This window comes from Seriola aureovittata, chromosome 10 (genome assembly GCF_021018895.1).
Source record: "Seriola aureovittata isolate HTS-2021-v1 ecotype China chromosome 10, ASM2101889v1, whole genome shotgun sequence".
NCBI classification, from domain to species: Eukaryota; Metazoa; Chordata; class Actinopteri; order Carangiformes; family Carangidae; genus Seriola; species Seriola aureovittata.
The window spans coordinates 4,759,960-4,782,861 of NC_079373.1; the positions used below are offsets into that span (position 1 = coordinate 4,759,960).

Below are 22,902 nucleotides of genomic sequence, written 5' to 3' on the forward strand. Positions count from 1 at the left end.
TGCATCTGTTTACATGTGACTCCTGCAGAAAGTGAGTGGATTTACTGCGCACCACTTCTGCGCATACTAGTGTCACATGTGGTCAGACTCTGCATGCGATTCGCCAATGTCGCTCATGCGCTGTCCTCATTGTTCCGTAGCATATTAGCCTTGGGAACATTGCTGGAACACCGACGGTGGGGGGTGTTCATTCACGGGCTTCTCGAAATTTCATCTCCCCGTCCCCTTTCCGCAGAACATATTCACTGGTACTACATCGTCGGTTTCGTTACGGTGACCTAAAAGCGGAGAAAAAGTGAACCGAGAGGTGTTTTCATCTGCGGTTTAATCGGCGGTCTTATCTGTGAGCGGCAGTTACCCGGACGCACGCTGATGGCGGTCACTATCGAGGATCTCTACCGTAATTACGGGATCCTTGCTGACGCTAAGGACAACCTAAGCCAGGTAGATAAACCTCAAAATGTTCCCTTTTAAATACCGTCGAGTCGATAGTGTTGTTACTTTTCCACAGGACCTTGTTTTTCTCACATTGTTGATAACTTTGTTGACTTACATAACATTGTTATGTGCGTGCTAGGCTAATTGTAGCTAACGTAGTGACCGGGCTAATGTTAACAGCCTCGCCGTGGCGACCCTTAAGATACTCGGTAGTAACTTGACCATGGATATCCATTATATTTATGTCATCCAGGTGGTCATTTACTCATTCGAGGATTGTTGGTTCAAGCAATGACTTCCTGCAGGTTGATTGGAACTTTTTCCACTCTTGTCATCAGTTTTAAGTTGTAAAGCACATAGTTGAAGTTTACAGGGTAGTGAACTGGCGGGTTTTGGTCTGTTGTGTTAGTCGAGCACCAATTGTGCCTCTGAGTGAATCAAACGTGCACACAGTTGGCAGTTTATTAGGTACACCAAGCTCAAACTAATAGAGTCAAATACAACAGTCCTGCAATAAATCTTCCCTTCTGGATTTAGGACGTAGTTTGTGGTGCTGTTGTATTGTATTCCTTAATATAGACAGGTGTTTCTATCATTTTGTCCACCACATTTATTTGATGAGGGTAAGCTAAATAACAGAAACGCCTCTATAATAATTACAGTTCAAAACCAAGGGGTTGCTGCGCTCAGTAAAGTAAACCTAGTTGTACTACATGTGTATTTTGGCAAATCGGATTCCATCAGTTGCTTTATGTTTTGTTTCTTCGGTTGATAAAAAAGTATCTTGTGCTTGACATGACCGAGTCTTCATGCATACCAGAAGCTTAAATGCTCTACCTCTATTGTCCTTTGAGATATCTTGTTTTAAATGAGTAAAAAGGTTTCATGGAGTACAGCTATTTAATGAAGCATTTCCATATTGTTAGGGGACTCATCAGAGACAGAAGACAGAAAGCTCCAGAAAATGCTCAGTCCTACATTGATTACAGTGCAACATCAGTGTCTATTGTCCCTGTTAAAGCAGGGATAAATGTGATGACACCACCAGAGTTATTTCCTCAGATTTGAGAAAGCTTCCTTCAGAATCACACAGGATATGGCACGACTGTTTTATAGGGTGAGGCATATACCCCATGGTTTCTAAACTGAGCTTCTGAAAGTCAAAAGTCTGTAAAATATTTTTAGTGCCCCTGACCATTCTGCCCTCGAACAGGCTAGTTTCAGAGCATTCCTACCTCACTGTAGTGACCATGCAAACACACAGGGGTTTCTACACAACCAGGTGAACTGGTAACACCCAGGTACATTCAATGTCCAAAGCTAACACCCACTGTTGAGAGGTTCTGTTGTATGCACTCATTCAGGAGAGTGCAATAGGACGGTGAGCTTTTGACCAAAGTCACCCCAATCTAGAACTCATGCCATATTATAATGTGTGGTTCACCACTGTCATATATATCTTGCACATGCTAATGGATGTTCTCTCTCTTCTTTTTTTTTTTACTCTGCAGCACAAAGATGCCTACCAAGTAATCCTGGATGGTGTAAAGGGAGGCCCCAAGGAGAAGCGTCTGGCAGCACAGTTTATTCCCAAGTTCTTCAGCAGCTTTCCGGAGCTGGCCGATGCAGCCATTAATGCTCAACTTGATCTTTGTGAAGATGAAGATGTGTCGGTGAGTATAAAAAGACACAGGTGTGCATGGGTACCTACTAGAATTGGTAGTAGGTGCAGAGATTGTCTTGTTTATTAAGTAGTCCTTGAGTTAAATTGCAGGTTCTATATGTTCCTAGGTTAATTTTATTCTATCATAACAACCCTGTCTTGTCTATGTGCACTTGTCTTTGTCCAGATTCGGCGGCAGGCCATCAAGGAGCTCCCACGGTTTGCAACTGGAGAGAACATCCTCAGAGTTGCCGATATTCTCACCCAGCTCCTTCAGACAGGTATTGGATGCCTAACGAAAAACACTTTGGGGCTGCAACTAACGATTATTTTCTTTACCAATTAATTTGTTGATTATTTTTGTGATTAATCAATTCATTTTTCATCTTGATTTTGACGTGATTCTGTGCTAATATTTAATACTCCAATATTGACAAGGGCTGGATGTTGGCTCCGATCTCCCGATACATTTTCAATTCACAAAGTCCAGAATCGATTAATTTTTATTCAATTCTTGATAAGTCAGTTGCATTAGACAAAAACCAATGTTGGGTAAAGTGTCTCTTATCCTGGGAACTTCAATTTCTTTTACATTCAACAAGTGATCAACTCTGTTGAACCTTGAATATAAGAATGTGTAAAGTGCAATCCACATTTTTTTGTGCTTTCAGATGATACTGCAGAATTCAACCAAGTGAACGCAGCGCTAATTTCTATCTTCAAGATAGATGCTAAGGGTAAGTGCTGCTTCCCCCTATTGTTGAGCTAAATATGGCTACTGTATACTTGTCACATATTCAGCCTAGTTAAGAGCTGTAGTGAAAAAGGTTGTTTGTCCTCCTTCTCTGTGGGGTAATTCTAACTCCAGATTGAGATTACTTTCTGCTTGTTGAGAAGACTTGTTGTAACCTGTATTATCTTGTTAAAGGCTGTATCATGGGTCATGTGAAATGAACAATGTGGTTAGGCCCCTTTTTATTTATATTTCTGTTTTTAAGTAACTGCCCACAGGACATTCCTTTGTACAGATACCTGTGTGATTTGCTGTGTGAACTAACTGCTTCATTATTCATCCATCACAGCCAGTAGATCTGAAGTAGTTTGGTCATTTCCAAAATGAAATAATCATAATATTTGGACTGTGTCTAGAATATCAAGTAGCCCTGTAAGTCATCAGGGTTTCTCAGTCTACTGAAACTGATGTTTGGGTTGTACTGTTTTGTAAACATGTGATATCATCTTGCTGTGTGTTTTAATGATCATTATGTCCCTCGTTCAGATTGGGGTTGGGGTCAGTTGAGTTTGTAATCATTCACTTGCACTGACACAATCCCGTCCGCTGATGTCGTTTGTGGCCCAGGTACACTCGGAGGCCTCTTCTCTCAGATCCTGCAGGGCGAGGACATAGTGCGGGAAAGGGCTATCAAGTTTCTGTCAACCAAACTGAAGACCCTGCCAGAGGACGTCACGACGAAGGAGGTGGAGGAGTACGTCTTTGCAGAGACAAAGAAGGTTAGCATATAATGTAGAATTGATTAGTAATCTTTGGTCATTGATGAATGTTCTTTTTCTGTGTCAGTCTGAATGTAGCACATGTCATTTACATCCAACTGCATCACACCATATGGTGCACTGGAATCAGGATGTGTTAAGATGACCACAGACCAGTGCTGATTGTTTTGGCTGTGGCTTGTCATTTTGCTGATTTCTCCATGTAGGTGTAGTCTGAATATTGGCTTTTGAATTTGTGGGTTCATAACCACTCTATAATACATACAATAGATCTGATTTAAAGGCCATGGATTGGGTTGTTGTTTAAAAAAAATGCTTAACTTGCTACTTTGGCTGAAACTTGGCCGACTTGTTGCTTCCTTGCGTGGAAAACAAATTTGTCCAGTTTTTATATTGACACTTTTAGAGCGAGTTCAAATAGTAATGTAGCATCCGGTCTTGACAAAGACACGTGTTGATAAAGAGCTTCTTGTCTTTAATTTGCTGCCTGTCTCAGGTGCTGGAGGATGTGACAGGAGAAGAGTTTGTGCTGTTGATGCGTGTGGTGTCAGGCCTGCGGGTGCTGCAGACGGTGCACGGCCGGCAGCAGCTGGTGGAGCTGGTGGTGGAGCAGGCTTTCCTGGAGCAGGCCCTAAACCCGGCCGACCCCGACACCGTTGACCGCCTGCTGCAGTGCACACGCCAGGCCCTGCCCCTGTTCTCTGTGAGTGGAACCAACACACACTTTACATCAACCAAGTTCACTTATCAAACATGTAATAAAAGCTGGTTTTAGTCTGTATCCCTGTTATTTTATTATGTAATTATTTTTTTTGCGCAAACTTGAGTGCAAAAATATTTTTAATAATGGGATTTTTAAATTTGTTAGTATTAAAACAAAGTAAGTAAGTAAGTACATATTTCAGTGAATCTTTTTAAACCACTGCTGGATACATTTTGGGAAAAAAAATGATTGGTCTCATAGAATCCCAGGTAGCTTCTTAAAAACATAAAAATTCATATATTCAAACACATGATAAACATGTACATATTAATACAATTAGTCATGGTTTGCTGTATTTTAAGTATGAATTAATCATAGTTTCTCTTTTCTTGTAGAAAAACGTCCATTCCACACGTTTTGTAACGTACTTCTGTGAACACGTGCTGCCAAACCTCAGCACCCTGACAAGTCCTGTGGCTGAGCTGGACATTCAGTTGGAGGTGAGTTCTTCTTTGCTGTCAAAGTGTAAATCAGCATTTAATTTTTTTTTTTTTTTTTTCAATATTCATTGGTGCCTCCTGGATTGACATTATATGGTTTCTGCACTATGGTGGAATTAGCCAGTTCAGAGTATTTCTTGACTGTCATTAGTGCATGTAGTGTTGTGGGGTCGTCAAATAAATTTTATTTATATATCACAAATTTGCCTCAAGGGGCTTTACAATCTTAATAGCATATAACCCCCTCTGTCCTTAGACTTTGGATTTGGATAATGAGGAACTCCCTAAAAAAACTTGAACAAGTGATCCCTTTTTAAGGATAGACACACATGCAATATATGTCATATTTACAGTAGACCAACATTGTAAAATTGTATGCATGTACAACCAGGATGACAAAATTATAGATAGATTGCAGAACGTATATTAGAAGTCTAATCAAAAGGTAGACATGTAAATGCCCTCGGTCCGGAAGTGAGTTTAAAATGTAGTGTTGGTGATTTCATGTCATCATATCATATCCTGTTGACACTTGAGTTTTTATCTATGTTAGATCATCATAACATCTTATCTGTTAACTATAGCTACGTACTGGCAACACTTTGCTTTAAGTTCTAGTATAAAAACATTTATTAAATGGTTTATTACATCACACACTATGATGCAGCTGTGAGCAGATATAAAGAAATTTTAAGTGTTTATTGATATGTCAGCATAGTATTTGTCAGCAAGTATAATCTTTCTTGTGGAAACATATTTTGTATTATAACAAAATATAACATATATTGTCATTCATTTTCTGTTGATATCCCAGTCTTACCTCATGGGTGCCCAATGGAGGAAGTATAGTGTTGACAAATGCAGTTAATAAACACTTCAATCTGGGTGTTACACACTACATTATAGTTTATGAACCATTTATTCAATGTTTATATGCTGTTTTTTAAACCCTAAATACAGGCGCTTAGAGTAGTTTTGCCAATTTATTTTATTTGTTAATGACCACAAACCAAATTTCCTGATGAATCCCAGCTGCCTCTTGTCAGGTTGCAGCTTTAAAGTTTTGTTGCATTTCTGCGCAGTTCCACTCTAAAAACGTATGTTTTTAACTGAGAGGGCTTAATCAGTGTTGCAGTTTACAAGCCAGTGTGTCTATTAGACCAAAAAAAGTAGTTACCTGACCTGTATTTATTAAGCCTGAAACAGCACTTCCATTCCTGAGAGTCCTGACAAATATGGCCACTGGTGTGAGGTCGATACTCCTAATGTCTGACATTTGGTGAGCGGTTGTAGTAGTAAACAGAGTCAGCGTGGCAGCCACCTGTCAGAGGTGTCAGCCAACTGCATGTTGTTAATGGGTCATTAGTCTGCACCACGCAACACTGTTTCTCATTAGCAATGCACATTACACTGTGTCTGTGTGTATCTGTGTGTGTAGGTGCTGAAGCTGCTGGCTGAGATGAGTCCGTTCTGTGGAGACATGGAGAAGCTGGAGGCCAACCTCAACATGCTGTTTACCAAGCTGCTGGTGAGAACGGACTGTCCTGTTGTCGTTGGACGTTTAGGAATACAAGTGGAAATGCATTTAAAAATCAAAATACACAAAGAACACACTGGCAGTTTTCCCCCTCTGATCCATCCTGAGATTTCCTGCTCTTTCTTAGCATCACCTTGTTTTACATTCACATTGTTTCATGCACGCGTCTGCGATACTGTTGATGATGACTGGTTCAATTTAGTTTCTGCTGTTGTCCCCTGGCCAGCTGAGGATTCATTTAAATCAGAGGATACTTTCATGGTTGTTGTTGGGACCTTCGGGAGCATAACCTTTTTAATTTCCTTATCAAACAGGTGATGGTAATAAACTTTAAATAGTTGCCCTAATAGTAATTATTAGTAATAATAAAGAACAAGATTAAAGTTTTTTCTTTCTTTCTTTTCTGATTTATTCATTCATATATGGTGGCCCATCATTCCTGAAGCATGCCAATCCTTTCTGTGAATGCTGTATTTTATTTTTTAGATTTTTGTCGAATGTGCATTGTAGAAGTAGCTCCAGTGCAGGATCCACACTAATTGGAAAACCCAGTAGATAAAAGAATAATCCCATATATCCTTTTGTTCTGGTAAACCTTCATGTTCTGAGCTTTTTGTCACTAAAGTTAAAACAAAAAGGTTCCCATCATGATTGTTCATGTTTTCTTCATGTGTAGGAGTTTATGCCGCTGCCACCAGAGGAGGTGGAAAATGGAGAGAATTCGACGAGCGAAGAGCCCAAACTGCAGTTCAGCTACGTAGAGTGCCTCCTCTTCGGCTTCCACCAGCTCGGCAAGAAACTGCCAGACTTCCTCCTCGACAAGGTGGATGCTGAGCGCCTCAAAGACTTCAAGATCAGGTGAGGGAGTGACAAGCAAACAAAGTCTCAGAGTACATTAAACTGAATTAATAAGCTCATAAGAACTCGCAACGTTCGATTGTTTAGTACGCATTGGTTGACTCTCGACTTTTTACTTTAAATCGACTGTTCTCCGTATTTCAGGTTACAATACTTTGCCAGAGGCCTCCAGGTTTACATCAGACAGCTGCGAGTCGCACTGCAAGGCAAGACAGGAGATGCTCTGAAGACAGAAGAGGTAACATCCACCGTCACTTTACATGAAACTGCTCGTAGAAACTTGATTACTCATTGATTACAGTCAACAAAAATGTTCCATGTGCTGGAAGTCCTGTTGTAAAATATCAGTCTGACTTTTCTTTTGTGTGTAACTAGAACAAGATCAAGGTGGTGGCCCTGAAGATCACAAACAACATCAACGTCCTCATCAAGGTAAGGTGTTTGCCAACTAAAAATACCTCCCTACCCCTACCCACAATGTCGTGCATTACAGTCCTGCATTAAATACTGACATACTTAAAATGTTCACTCTAATCTGGGCTACTTTCTCGGTTGTGTGTACGTATTGACTCAAGTCTGTGGCAGGTTTTCAGGCTGTACTTTGTATCTTGTGTGAAACTGCATGATATTAAAGTGTTTCTAATGTTCTGTTTACTTCATTTATGTGTATGTAGATATCAGGAACACCCCACAGTTGTAGTGCAATCCAGTGTACCAAGTTAAACCAGCACCTTTCTGACATTGTCAACTCAAACTGACAATTGTATTTGTAGTGAGGACTGTTACATTAGATTGCATTATAACATAATTTGTTTCTATTTTTCTCATCACTTGGTGTATGAGGAGAGCACAAAGTGGACTGTATTATAACCAATAGCTTTTTTTTATTTTTTTATTGTGTCTTTAAACTTTACTGTCTTTACAGGATCTCTTCCACAACCCTCCGTCATACAAGAGCACAGTCACTCTGTCCTGGAAACCTGTCCAGAAGACAGAGGCAGTAGCGTAAGTCTGCCCTCAGGCGATACACACACTTTTGATTGAGCCATTCGCGCGGCAGCTGAGTGTCCTTGTTGCCCCGTAACATCTTCGCTCACTTTTCCTGTGTGTCATTAGGCCGAAGCGTCCGTCAGGTGAGGAGATGGGCTCTGGTGGCAGCACAAAAAAACCGATCTCTCCTCTGCCCCGGAGGGATGCACGGCAAATCTACAACCCCCCCAGCGGCAAGTACAGCGCCTCCATTGGCAATTTTAACTATGGTGAGGAGCACATGGTGGCATGGTTTTTCCTATTTATTTAGTAGTTTTGTATTTATTTTAACACTTTTGTGCAGCATGACCATCTTTATTTAATACTGCACTCTGGTTTATTTGACTCTTATTATTTTCCTACTCAACATCACTCACATCAAACATATTTAAGGGGAACACTGCACTATTACACTGTTTGTCCACCAGAGAGCACTAGCATGTTTATTTTTAATCTGTGAAGGATCCTGCTCAGTACAGATTCTTTAATGTAAGGGATTATCATAAAAATGTTTGTTTAAAAGAAATGAGTTTTAGTTGACATTTTATCCAGTTGCTTTTTTAAGTCTTGGTATTGTCCCCAAGCTTCCAGTATTGGTAGCCCCCAGTTATGATATGTCCATACTGACCTGTTTATTTTGTTGCCTCTAGAACGCGGCGGCTTCAGGGGCGGCCGTGGACGAGGCTTCGGAGCCAGAGGCAACAGGAGCCGAGGCCGAATCTACTGAGACACACACGCACACACAGTACATATTGCTCATTGAGCTGCATCACATCAGGATCTTTTCTGCACCAAGACGGACTATTTGTCACCTCCTCTTGTTTTTTTTTTTTTTTTTTTAAACCATCTCCACGTCTCTTTCGATTTCAACCTTGCACATACAGGATTTTTTTTTTTTTTTTGAAGTGGGGTGGGCTGGGGGGTTTGGTTTCTTGTTGTCAGAATATCAGGCATTGGGCTCAGACTTTTCTACCTGCCATTTCAACATTTACTCCCCGTTTTCCTCTTGGCCAAGGCTGTAGTTCAAGTAAGACTAAATGTTTTTTTCCTTAATTTTTTAAAATTATTCTGTGTATTTTTGTGGAACAAAAGACTGCCAAGTTGTAACTGATAAATATTTTTGTCAGATTGTCGTAGGAAAAGATAAAGATCCTCTTGTTTTGCAACATGTTGATGAATGCATTTCTTTCTACCTTTTTATTTAATCTTGTTTTCTTTTTTTTTTTTATTAGATCTTAAGTTGAATTGGCTGATTGTGTTACTTTGTATGAATCAATGATGTTGTTTCATTGGATTTTTATCATAAACTTGTATGGAACTATGAACTTTTGTCCTTCTGTCCAGAATTTTTCAGTGGTTAAAGTTCAAACCATGTGAGGGATCAAGACAAAGATACAACTCTGCACCACTCGACTGCTTCAAACGTACTTTTTCTCAATGCAAACCTGACCTACAGGTTTAAAACCATTTTCCAAACTTAACTCTCTCTGCCCCTCCCACCCTTTCCTCTCACTATCCATTCAGTCTCGCACCCATTCATTCATCCCGTTTAACCTGTCTACCCTCCAATCTCTCCTTTCCCTCCAGTTTTCATTAGTACTCACTTATATCTGTACCGAAGCAGTGATGAGAGGGTAATTTTAGCCCACAATCCTGTATGTACATTTAGAATACAAACGTGTGTGTGTCTGCATGTGTGTGTGTCTGTGTGTGTGTGTGTGTGTGTCTGCCTGCTTTGAAGTAGAATCAGGCTCTCAGTAATTGAAGGGGCTATAAATAGTGGCTGCCATGTTTAGATCACACTATTTTACACACCCTGGTGGCGGTGGTTCTGCTTGCTTTGTGCACGTTCAGTGATGCGCACATTTTCCTACACACAAACACCTTTATGCTATTATACTTGTGAGGACCCATCGACTACATTCATTCCACTTAACTGAAACGAGAGGTAAAGTGAACTTGAACATGTGGCTTTAACCTTATAGCAGAGACCAAACCTCCTAATCTTGACTAACATTCCTGAACTACTTCCTGTGTTTCAGTGGATTTATGGACGTAAAGCATGATCAAAATCCACCCTAACATCTTCTCTTTTAGCTACAAGCTCCTTTACAGTTTGCATTCAGTTTAACATCTTCTCTATTCCAACATTCATAACTAATATAAATGTGCAAAATAGCAAAACATGTCTCCCTAACCTATAGATGTAGAATTACATGTATTAATCATTTAGGGACTTTTCAATAATGGTAAATGGTAAATATTGATTGATATTGATATTGTTGGGTTTTGTTATTTTTTTAACAGTTTATATTTGTGCACACAGTTATTTGATGTGAAAGATGCCAATAGTGTTGTATTTCTTACCAAATTAAACCTAACTTAAGTCTTACCCCTGACCTAAACTCAACCTCATCCTGCATATTTGGGTGTAATCCTAAAGTGACATGAGTTTTTACCAAGCCTAATCCTAGACTGTGTGCAAATAGAGTAATACGTCCACATGTGCTCCAAAGGGTCTAAAACTGGTTCTCGTAAATACGGAGACAAATGCACAGTGATCTGTCAGCGGGAGCTACAGGTCTGCATGTGAAGACACGTGTGTGCTGGTGTGTGTAGGTGGATGCTTTAGAGGAGGAGGAGGGGGCTTAAACTCTGTTTTCTGAATCCACTGTGGCAGTGTTTTACAGAGAGAGACAACTGAATGGTTTTAAATCTGAAAACAACAACACCCATCCCTCCAAATCATTGACTTAAAAGTTACATATTAATGAAATAGCGCAAATGCAGCATGACGCTTTGTGTTTTGTCAGTGCTTCAGCGGCCACAATATTCACGCAGAAACACTTTATTCATATACATCAACTTTACTATAATAATATAAACCACACAATGAGCTGCAACATGATGCTGGTTTGTTGGATATGCAGAGGAAGATGAACCACATCAACTCTACTTTTATTTGCAAAATAAATCTATGAATTTAAATAGGATAAACATGTCTAAATATATAATAATGACACGGAGTCATTGTGGATTATTGATTACAAACAGATTTTTGTATATCTTGGTGAAGGCTTCACGAAACATGAACATTACAGCGCCTTTATTGCAGAAAATAAAGGCTTAAAGAAGATGCTCCACCGTCCATGTTTTGTCTCAGGTCCTGTCTTGGCGGACTGTCCCCTCTAGAGGGCGATCCAGACCAGGGTTTTCCTCGCAGAGCAACCAGATCTATTTTTATCCTCACCCAACGAGTCACTTAAAGCTTTCATGATGTCTTTTTGTCTCTTTGTGCTTGTGCTCGGGTTGAGGCGCACGGAGGAAGACTGCAATCCGGCTCAGCAGAGCAAAGAAGAGAAGAAGAAATCTGTCTAAATCACATCCCCTGCTTTTCATGACCCAGACCCAAAATGTTTAGTGATTGAAATCCTGTATTTGTCAGTTACTGGTCCAGTACTGTGTTGAGTCAAAGCTGCAATGAAGTAAGGCTTGCAACAGCGATGAGGCATCACATTTTCCATTAGCTAGTTGCTTTCGATGCAAATGTTTATGTGTTTATTTGATTGTGAACAGCTAGTATTTTCTGTCTTACAGTGACTTTTCAGGGATTTCTGCATATTGCACCGGTTTCTTTCCCCTTTTTACTAATCTGAGCTTCCTCCCTCACTTGCAGGCTGACGGTGTATTTTTGCAGATGTACTGTACATCTCCTGGCACAAGAACCATGGTGCGTTTAAGGTCTAAGTTCCAGTGCTCGTTTCAGGACAGTAGGGGGCGGCATGCAACCAAGATAAACCCTCTCCTCATTGATCGTGACCAGGTATTTCCCAAACCAGCCTGCCAGTCAGCCAGCCAGCAAGCAAGCAAGCAAGCCAGCCAGCCTGCCAGCCAATGCCTGGCTGGCACATGCGTTTGCGCGCACGCACGCACGCACGCACACACACACACACACACACACACACACACACACACACACACACACGGCGGAGCTGAAAATAATCAAGTGGTGGAGGAGGAGTGGGCGGCAGCAGCGGGAGAGGAAGCGAAGACGACCCTCAGAGAGAGAAAGAGAAGGAAGGAGCGGCTGTACAAGTCCATGTGAGAGTAGAAGTGAAGGTAAATCAATAGTCCTGAAGCACTTGGTGGAACTCGATGGGTTTCCTCACTTTATTATCAACCTTTGGGAGGATGGTGGTGATGAACCAAGACCTTCATACTGTCCACCAACACACCGCATGGATGGGTGCCCGCCTCCTGCAAACTAACCTCACGTAAAGGGCCTCAGTTTCAGTGTTTATGATTTTGTTGCCAGTATTGTAGTGATGAAGTTAATGCTGTATGGGGTCAGGCCACACTGCTGTGATTGTAAACTGTGCCTTCACTTGTTAGCCTACTCTAGCTACTGTGTTGCGTTCAGTGCTACTATTTTGTTGGAGAAAAAAAAAATCCCAACAACATCAATCAAGTTTGGTGTCTTGAAAAATATGATGTGACTTTGGCTAGCATGCAGCTTGTAGCCTTGTAACGCACAGTACTACTGTCATTGAAGTAATTACTCATTTAACCCTGCAGTCCAACAGGCCTACTTGATTTTACATCACAGCTTGAAGCCTGATTGCAAAATTTTCTCCAACTTCATTGCCCAACTGTTAAGGGTGTTCACAGGAATTCTCAGGGAATTTTCTTATTAGTTTTCTTATGCATCGGATAGAGCTTGTGTATACAGTTCTCTTGACAGCCAGGGAGCCAATACATGATGGTTGGACTGGACTTTGTCAAAAATGCATGTCAGAAATCATACGGTGGATTTTTCAAACTGACTCTAAGCTGATACAGCTGCCACTGAAGTTAGGCAGGGACATAAGTAGATGACAACAAGCAGTCCATAGGCCTACCTCTTTACCTACCTTTGTCAACTGAATCATTTCCAGATCATGCATGACCTGTATTTCTCTAGACTTGTTTATATAGAAAGACAGGAGGGATTTGGCTCCTAAAGCCCTCTAACTAAATCAACTGTCCTATTACAACCTATATTCTCTTTACTGATAACCAAGTAGTTGTCAAGAAAACAACCTAAGGCTCATCTGAGCTCCATTGCTGGTCAAAGGGAACAGAGTGTACTAAAGCAAAACCAGGGCCACAGTTGAAAAGTGGTTAAGGTTCCTGGGATTAGTGACGATGTTGCACAGTTTTAGCATCAGTCTCAACGAGAATTACATTAGCGTTTCGTCCAGTGTGAGTGCCGTTGCATTTTCCCAGCACCACTGTCGTTTTTGTCGTAGCTTCTCATAAATTCTGCTTAATATCCTTCCCTGACCTCATGACGTTTTCCATCAAGGCCCAGGAAAGGTTGTTTGGAGAGGTGAAAGTAGCATACAACAGTATTTAGACCGTAGAAATGTCGGCAAAGTGTGCATTATGTCATGGAGCTATCCATGGTGCTGAACATATATGAGTGGGGATAAGATCTAATGGGAACTCTCCATGGCGCTGAAAACATAATAGACTTGACTTGGGCATTGTAACTAATACAGGGTTTGCCCAAAATACATCTAAGGAGAGTTTTGCCGAACAAAAGCTTTTAAATGAATTTTAATTACAGCAGCATTCTAATGAAACATAGAGAAACAATTTGCCTTTGGAAACACACTTGTCATGTCTTTGAACAGATTCAGGTGTATAAGGTGTGAGTTTAGTATGTTCACCAGAATGTGCAGACTTCAACATCTTGAAAATGTTTGTATTCATTTTGATAAGATTCTTGATGTGAGGAAATAGGCCTATTTTTTCTTGCCTGTTGCGTCACAGGGACGTCAGAAGTCAAGGTCAGCTACACAAAACGCACAGTGTTTTACTCTAAAGGGACACTTGTAAAAGGGGGATGGTCGACGTTTACAGTCAGCATTATCATCTATTTCTGTTCAGGCGTTGATTTGTCAACAATTGAAACATCCCTTTTCTCTGACTGTCTATCATTCTTGAAATCGTGATGTGCGTGAACTGCAGCGTCCCTGAAACACAGAGGTATCAGTGGCAGATAGCAGGGTTGGGATGTACGCGGAAAAATAAATCAGTTGTGAAAAGGGAACTTTTTCTTCCCTATCATAAAAAAACGCAAAGTCCGCCCCCTCATGTACAATGCTGGGAATAGTAACAGCACTGTGAGGCTGGGCTAAATATAGCAGCCAGTGAGTGTTAACATGTCAACTTCAGCAGGAGTGCAGGGAAGCGGCTGCTGCACGTGTGACCGCTGTGGATGTACACAGTATCGCTATAAATACCAACCAGCCCCCTCTCTGCTGCTGTATATTACATGCATATCAAGCCGGGGTTGTTTATAATAATAATGATGATAATAATAATAATAATAATAAAAACCCGCTTAAATCCTCCGGTCGTGCGACAAAAAAGCGAAAACAAATGGCCAAACATACAAAGCAGTGATTCGCAGATTCCGTCTATAAAACCAGCGGAGACGAATAATAAGCGCTGTAATCAAGAACAAATGAAAATATTTGAAGAGAAGCGACGATTTACAGCTTCTCCCCCGCTCACAAGGCAGAAATGCACCTCATCTATTTATATCAGCTTTAAAGGAAGCTATTCTGGAAATCAAACCCGGTGATGAAACTGGTTTGTAGACCGGTCTTTGCCCCGTTAGACCCCTGAAACCATCATTAACCCGCACTGCCGATAAAACGATAAACCTATAAAGATGATCGCCCCCCCCCCCACCCAAGGTATTTACACGACTCCGTTGATTAAGGACGGGGTTTGAAATTCAGCGTTTCTGAAACTGAGAGTGGATGGGGGTGGATCGTGCGGGGGGGGGGTAAGTTTATTTTTATCACGGCCGCCTTTCAGAAATAGAAGGCAGTCTAAAAAAAAACAGACCTCATGTGTTCTTCTCAATCGAAGACGCTTGTGCAGCAAACCGTGCATTTATTTGTGATGGAAGGAGACTTTAAACACCCCCACCACCACCCCTCCAGCTTTAAACTCCACCCCCCGCACCCTCCACCCCTCCCAACTATGTTACGTAATCTAGCATGTGAATGTCAAGAGACAGAAAGAGTCGTGGAGAGAGAGAGAGATGGGAGGAGGGAGGAGGGGGGGTGTTATTTGGTCTATGCATAGCGCTCCCAAAACTCATACCCAGGGAACACTGTGTACTCTGGTGTCCCCTGAGACTTGGCCTGTTAGATGTAACCCCCCCCCCCCCCCCCCCCACCACCACCCTTCCACGCACGCACGCACACACGCACGCGCACAACTTGGTGATTCCAACTGTATAGGAAAAAACATACAAACAAAGCAAAACTGGAATAACAGCAGCAAATAGTGCAGCAACGGAACAGGTGGCTCCCTGCATTCATCCCATTTATCCGTCCATTCACAGACTTTGAGGGAGGAACTGTGTGAATGAGTGAGTGGGAAAGTGATGAATGAATGAATGAATGACTGCACGATATGAGTGAATGAAGAAGCAGAAGAAGAAGAATAAGAACGCAGGGGGCGCGCATCGCTCCTGTCCCTCTCAATGGGTTTTCTTTTTCCTTTTTTTTCTCCTGCAGAGGGAAGAACGGCTGCACGGGCAATAACCAGGCATGGAGAGCAAACACATATAGTACACACACATTAAAGTGTGTGTGTGTGTGTGTGTGTGTGTGTGTGTGTGTGTGTGGGGGGGGGGGGGGGGGGGGGGGTGATGGACAGGGGGCGTGCGCGTAGCCGTGCGTGCGCGGTGCACATGTGACAAAGCCGTTCATAAATATTCAGCGGCTCTATTCATGCGGATTCTTCTCTTGAAGTGGTTTATTGTGTTCAGCAGAGCTCCCGACCAAGCAAGTGATGCTGAGGATGGTTGGTGTTGGCTGTGGGCTGGGGGGTGGGGGGTGGGGGGTGGGGGTGCAGGAGTAGGGGGTATGTAAATCTAAGTGGTGGTAGTGGTGGTGTGTGTATTTGTGTGTGTTTATGTGTGTGTATGTGTGCATTTGTGTGTAGTGTAAGGGGGGCGTTCTATAAATAGCACTATAGCTCTGCTTCCATTGACATCATTTAGGCAGGAGAGATGGAAAAATAAATAGGAGGAGGGGAGGGGGAGGGAGGAGAGGGCGCAGGGTTCCTTAATCTGGGCTTGAAATTCAAACAAAACCTGGCCAGCCATCTCTCTGTACACACTCTCAACAAAAATGGTTGTACATAGTAAACCTGGCAAAGGTTCCTCTAGACCTGAAACCTGTAATTTCAAGGTGTTCTTGAATTCTGTTGAATGAATTTTTACACACAGTGAACCTAAACTAGAAAACAAATTAGACAAAAGTCAGTCTTAAATGGTCTCACACAGACCTTAACAATGCAACAAGGCAACTACAGGTAAAACATTTTTTTGATTATAGTCAATGTTTTTTTTATCAATTTAGTATTTAACCAAAACTGTAGAGATGGGGTCACCAGTTTATTAAGCCAATCAGAGAGGAAACAAGAGGCCTCAAAAAATAAATAAAAAAATCACACATTCAACTTGGTGAAATCCACAAAAAACCTTCTCTGTTATTTCTTTGAAGGTATAATGGTTCAGTACGTGAAGTATGAGGATCCACTGAGTCCTTCTCTTTTCAGAGTGTATGCTTGCCCTTGCTGACTGGGGCCCAATAGTAAACATCAGACCAAAACACCCACTGTTTCCTAGAAAGACTCAGCCTACGAGTTGGAATGGAAAGCCACAAGGCAGATGGGAGGGGACATCAAACAAATTAAAAGGACCTGTGTGTATACAACACACACACATACACTCACTCATACACACAAGCAGAGATCCAAGTGGAAAAGACAGGGGCCATCATGCACCCAAGGCAAATGTTTTGGAAGGTATTATTATTGTATTGACATGCTAAGAAAAAAGATAGGGCGGAGGATTGAAGCTCAATAGACCGTACGGAGGGAGCGTTATTTTCATTTCGTTATCAAGACTAACATTTCCGCTCAAATAGGCTGACTGACTCATGTGTTTATGTTATTATGGAGGAGGAATGGAGGACAGCACACTGTTTTTCCATGGTCGGAGTGTCTTAGTCACACCCAGGATCTCTCTCTCTCTGTCTCTCTAACTCTGTCGTCAGCTTTGGCACTGACCCCTGAATGCTGCGTGACTTCCACTGGTGCCGGTGACGTCTTCCATGATACATTTCTCCCCATGTGGGTCCCCCCGCCTTGTCCTGCAATCACACATCTCAAAGTCCCACAGCCTGCACCTGCAACAACCCTTGTTTACTTGTCATTGTTTTGTTCCTCTTATTTTTATCTCATTTAATGTGATTTCCTCATTGATTTATGTGGGAATCATTTTTTTTTTTTTTTACCTCCATCCACAGAGAGGTCAGAGGTCAACTGCAGCTTCAGCGCCTCCAGAGCAGACTTTCCTTAAGGAAACCCCCACCAGTTTGACCTGTCACCTGTTATTTGCAATAATCTAAGCAGGTCAGTGGCAAATTCATGCATCTGGGTGTAGACAGAGCATCTCTCCTGTTTGTTGTTGATCACACACTCCACTTCCTCCTCCCAGGCAGCACTCACACCCTTTTTTTAGTGTGTTTGGCACACACAAAAAAAAAAACTGAAAGGTGTAGTGCTAAATGGATACCAGACTTGAGATGGAGCATCCTACGACATTCGAAATGTGTGTTTCTCAATTCAAGAGGATGAATCATGAGGCCTAATTTAGTCTTAATGGTGAAATATTTTTTGCCACAGTCTCTCTGCTCTCCTCTCCCCCTCCCTCCCTCAATCCTCCTTCACTCATTTCCTCTCCTTCACTTCATATATCACACATAGGAAAACAGCCTTGCTTTCTTTCTGTGAGACAGGAGAAAACAAATGGCAGCAAAGCGACTAAAGTAGGTTGGGGTAACTTTTCAAAGGAGCCGGTCTAAAAATTTATAAACAGATGGAAAGGTTCCAAATCAGTTGCCAACATCTGCATGTGTGTGTGAGTGTGTTTGTGTGTGTTTGGTAGCCATGCATGCGGTGCAGGAGGCTATACTTTCCAAAACAACATGTCTCATAGTCATATTAAATTAAAGACGGAAATGACTAAGGTTGCTGGTACATTGTGGATTTACAGATAAAAGCCTGTTGTTCTATAAGCTTCTTTTTCAACCTAATTGAAATAACTGACCACGGAGCGGAGAACACAGAGTGTGAAAGGTTCACTGATGCTGACTTGAAAATTCTCTTTTTGCTAAGGACTCAAAGGTCAGGATCACAACAACACAGCTCCAGCTTCTTAAGGGATATGTCGGCAGGAGGAGTGAGTATCACTGACACTTGGCATCAAACTATTGTTTGTAAGATTTCCTCCTTAATCACTTTTCATGCAGTGATGTGTGTGAATAGAGTTTAAACAATAATAAGTTAAAACAATGAATTAATCGGCACTTTCTTTTATACTTATACTTATAATTTTTATAATGTAGTATCATGACCTATGCTGGGCACTGAAACAACAAATGAGTCTGTCAACCAACTGAACCACTTAAACATGTTTCTCTTGTAATTAAGTAGATTTAGTGAGTATAAATTATATTGAATAACTACAGTTAAGCTAAGCTGACTACATTCACATTTATAGCCTACATACATACACACACACACACACACACACACACACACACACACACACACATATATACATATATATTATATATATATATATTCCATCTGTCACTTTTATGCAATTGTTTAGATGTTCACTTCAAAGATCATGGTGTGTCGAGATATAACGTTCGATTCCTGGATTTCAGACTTAAACCTTGGAATTGTATTGTCTTCTGCATTGTGCATATGATGCGTGTAATTTCTATATTGAAGCCCGTAGCCTGTGAATTAGACATATAAACTGCAGTTCTGTAGTGATTCTGGTGAGTGTATCACCACTTTGCTTCATCAGCTTATTATCAATTGTCAGTCACAATATTTTCCTGGACTGCAGATGAGTTAGAGGGCTTTCAAAAAAGAGAAGTGAAGAAGTAAAGCATCAGCTTGTAGTGACATTTCAGCACCAGGGACAGCTCCTAAAGGGAACCCTCAGTACGCCAGTTAACTCTTCAATAAACTTTCTTCATTAACAGCTTTCCAAACACTGTATGTATGACCTGAAACTAAAACCACCACAGTTCTGGTTTATTCATGCTGTATAGAAAAACATCTGAATGGAATGTTCTCGAATTTGGTATCACCATTCGTTCCAATTCCAGTGGCATTAGCATCGTCCAGTCCACCATCATTTATCTGTTAAAAATGACCTGAAATGTTCCAGTGCAGCAGTGACAACATATCTGTTCATCAAGAACAAGGCGGGGTTCTTTAAATCAAATTTTCTATTTTGTATTTGAAGGAATTAAAGGATTTCTGGGGGTCATTACGGGTCTGCTACTGGAAGACCCAGAAGAACCCAGCATTGTCTGGATGTTCTCATCATCCCTAAAACCTGTAGAATTACATATGTTGTTTCTCTTCCTACCGGTCTGTCCGTCTGCCTGTCTGTCTGTCTGTTCTGGCTCCCTGGGCTTTAAGAGCTGTGGGTTAAATGGGGAAATGTTTTCAACATTGTCAGCTGGAGGCTGGAGGATATTTTTAGACTGGAAGAGACAGAGAGACAGAAACAAAAAGAGATGAACCTATCTGACCTGACTACTAAAGCTATTACTTATTATCTTTTATCATAACCTTAATCAATGTTTTCTTTCTTTATGCTCTCCTTTTTCATTGATTATGTGTTTATATACTTGCTTTGACAGCAATGACTAATATACATATGCGAAATTCAATTTGAATTTGAGTTATTTTTGTATTGTCACCCCCTCCAGCGGGACTCCAAGTCTTTACGCTTCAGATATCGATGTGTCTGGGCTGTAGCTCTCCGCCCCAGTCGGCTTAGAAATGGTGGCGGAGGGATGTGAGGGGGGTGGGGGGGTTGGCGGGGTAAAACATGCTATCCCTCTCCATCCTCACCCATATCTACCAACACACACACCCCTTCACCCCAAACGCCCCAACCCCAAACACTTAAGCCCCACCCCTCTCTCCTTGCCAGCTGAATTAATTTGATACTATTTTTGAAAGTCAGTGTTTCTAAGGGATACCTAATGACGCAATGACGTCAATGCAGGTCAATAGCACACTGCTGGAGAAGAGGACCAGGGAAAGAGAGACAGATAGAGAGACAAACACATAGAGATGGAGAGAGAGCGAGAGAGAGAGAGAGAGAAAGAAAGAGAGGTGGTTGCAGGTCTCGTCGTCCAGACACTTTTCCAAAGCCATTCCCTGTGCTGTGACATGAATGCATCTCCATACCCGGAGATTTCGTTCTTTTCTTTTATACATACATATAAAATGAATTCCCTATCCCTCCCCGCGAGCTGCATTTGCTTCACCTCACTCCTCGTTCCTTTTTAATTGAGCCCGATTTATTCGTTTCCCGGCGGGTTTGCGCCGATAATAGCGCGGACGCTTCTCCTTCCCCATTCATGCTTTCCGTCTCTGTCTGGGAGTCATTCACACAGACACACACGTACACACACATAGGCACATAGACACACACGCGCACAGAGAGAGAGAGAGAGAGAAAGAGAGAGCAAGAGGGAGAGACAGAGAGAGAGTCAATGCAGTGAGGTGAATCGTGCGGCGCGCCTCCCCAAATGCGTAAAGTCCCCCTGATTTGGCGGGCTCTTTCTATCAGCTGGCTCACATTTGTAACTCTGTGTACTCTTCCCCCTCCTCCTCTCCAGCCACCACCACCGCCACCTTTCCACTCCCAAACCCTTCACCCCTCCCAACACCACCACCACCCAGCCAACCCACCTTTTATTTGAGCTAGCGCCCTAAATCCTGAATGGCAACACCAAATATTTTAGTCTCCGACAGAACTGGGAGACGACGCACATCGGACTGACCTGCTTTCTCCATCCTGACGCATGAGGAGAGACTGTAGGCTGCCTTGCTTTCACTCTCCCTCTGTCTCCTCTGTCTGTCTCAGCCTGCACAAAGCCCTTCTTTTAAAAAAGAGTTTAAAAAGAGAGAGAGAGAAATGAAAAACGGAAAAGGTAAGTGCTTTCTTTTGTAGATGGCGCGAATCCCGACCCAGAATGTGATGTACTAGTCAGGGAAGTTTGACCAGTTTCAGTTAGACCATGCATAGCCTAGATATTTTTGGGACTGGGAGATTACCGCTTGATCTGGGGGTAATAGCACTCTCCTGAGTAGGAATGTAGTGGCGGGGAAAAGTCATGTTACCCGCCGTTTCTAGTCTGAATCCATCTTTTTGACACAATGATCTAAATTATCTGAGGATGTCGGTCATTAAAGGGGAAACCATACATATGGCGCTTCTGCGAACATTTTTTTGCTTAACATCGCGGGTGTTTTGCCCCAGAGAGACTTCTATCTGAAGCTCATAATTAACACTGTTTCTCATTTGCTGCACATGATCCTCCCAGAGCGACTTTATTTAGGTTCATCGCGGGGCATGCCGGTGTTTGCGAGCGTTGCTATCACCGGGAAAGATCAGACGAGGCTATAAACACAGCAGCAGTGGAACTGTATTCAGGAAGGGTTTTTCTCTTTTGGGTCTCTCTCTCTCTTTCTTTCTCTCTCTCTCTCTCTCTGTGTATGCATATTGACATCGGAGGGGATTTTGCAGACACTCAAAGAGAGCGGGCTGCGGTAATGCGTAGGAGTATTCACGTGTTGGGGATCCTCTGCTTTAGGCTGCCTGCTCTGCTCAGATGCCTAGTAACAACTGGGGGGGGGGGGGGGGGGGGGGAGTTTGGGAAAATCAAAATTTGCTGACCCTGTTTCTTATGTTTCTAACATCTGTCACATGATATATTTTACTGTTTGGGCAACCCTGTGTGCCAGTAAAGCAAATGTGAGTAGAGAGAGAGAGCGAGAGAGCGAGACAGCCCCTCGTTCATGTATATTTGTCAGAGTCAAAGCTCAGATTAGAGCTAAGGCTCCTTCAGTTCTCCACTTGTAAACAACTTTCCGCAGCGGACCTGCGTCAGTCCACACGTGTTGCCCGCCACCTTAGAGTTACATGTTGTCCTGTTTCTTTTACAAGGCAGCAATAGGCTACAACTGCATCTGTAAATCTCGCATGCATGCTCTCTTCAACTTGGCGCCGAAGCAACATAAGGTTTAGCATCAACATCAACTGTGTGTGCAGTGTGTTGTGTAAATTACCCTGCATGCTCTGGGAGGTTAGGGAGGTGGACACGACAGGCTGAGCGGTTCAGCACCACGGACAGCGCCTCGCTCATCCTGTGGTCGATTCAGCAGAAATTTCAGCAGGAGGTGAATAATGTTAACCACCACCAATAAAGTGGCAAAACAGGTATTTTTCTCCAGAGTTGCATTAGTTTCACAAGATGGTACATCGTGACAATAACAATGGAGAGTTTTTAGAGGAGGTGGTTACAGATGTCCATTTCCGGATTTAACTCATTGCGGCAAAGCGACTTGGTTTGCAAACTGCGATTGCGGTAAAAGTGCGGTATAAGCGCATCTCCTGTAGTGAAACAGTTGTGACAGTGAGAGCTGCGGAGTATTTCGTCCTCTCTCGTTCTGAGGTGACAAAAGCTTCACAAATGAGAGGAAA

The 22,902-nt window shown here is 42.2% G+C and overlaps 1 protein-coding gene and 1 long non-coding RNA gene across 13 annotated transcripts in view; both read left to right on the plus strand.

Moving 5' to 3' along the window:
- Positions 1–129: 129 nt before the first annotated feature.
- api5 (apoptosis inhibitor 5) lies at positions 130–9,565 on the plus strand. 2 transcript variants are annotated; one of them, XM_056388178.1, is made up of 14 exons: positions 130–444; positions 1,950–2,111; positions 2,289–2,382; positions 2,773–2,838; positions 3,462–3,613; positions 4,110–4,316; positions 4,712–4,816; positions 6,255–6,344; positions 7,030–7,211; positions 7,356–7,449; positions 7,587–7,643; positions 8,137–8,216; positions 8,328–8,434; positions 8,891–9,565. In XM_056388178.1, exons 1-14 carry the CDS (start codon positions 373–375, stop codon positions 8,965–8,967), a joined length of 1,545 nt encoding a protein of 514 aa, XP_056244153.1. In that variant the 5' UTR covers positions 130–372; the 3' UTR covers positions 8,968–9,565. The 2 variants fall into 2 exon arrangements, with proteins under 2 accessions (XP_056244153.1, XP_056244152.1); XM_056388177.1 differs by having other exon boundaries at positions 132–444; positions 8,328–8,470.
- A 2,667-nt stretch (positions 9,566–12,232) lies between these two features.
- LOC130176096 (uncharacterized) overlaps positions 12,233–22,902 on the plus strand; it is a 58,616-nt gene continuing 47,946 nt past the window's right edge. For 2 of the 11 annotated variants that reach the window (XR_008828821.1, XR_008828831.1), the window contains exons 1-3: positions 12,233–12,359; positions 17,621–17,726; positions 18,492–18,555. This is a non-coding gene — a long non-coding RNA (uncharacterized LOC130176096). Of the gene's footprint in view, positions 12,360–17,620; positions 17,727–18,491; positions 18,556–20,915; positions 21,350–22,902 lie in introns of those variants that run through there. The other 9 variants (XR_008828829.1, XR_008828819.1, XR_008828826.1 and 6 more) reach the window with 8 other exon arrangements.

What these genes read in the sequence shown, in the direction of transcription:
- api5 (XM_056388177.1), top strand. Translation starts at nt 373, where the DNA reads ATGGCGGTCACTATCGAGGATCTCTACCGTAATTACGGGATCCTTGCT. An exon ending in TCTTTGCAGAGACAAAGAAG is followed by an intron (nt 3,614 to 4,109) that starts GTTAGCATATAA and finishes TGCCTGTCTCAG; the next exon opens with GTGCTGGAGGATGTGACAGG. An exon ending in CTCAAAGACTTCAAGATCAG is followed by an intron (nt 7,212 to 7,355) that starts GTGAGGGAGTGA and finishes TCCGTATTTCAG; the next exon opens with GTTACAATACTTTGCCAGAG.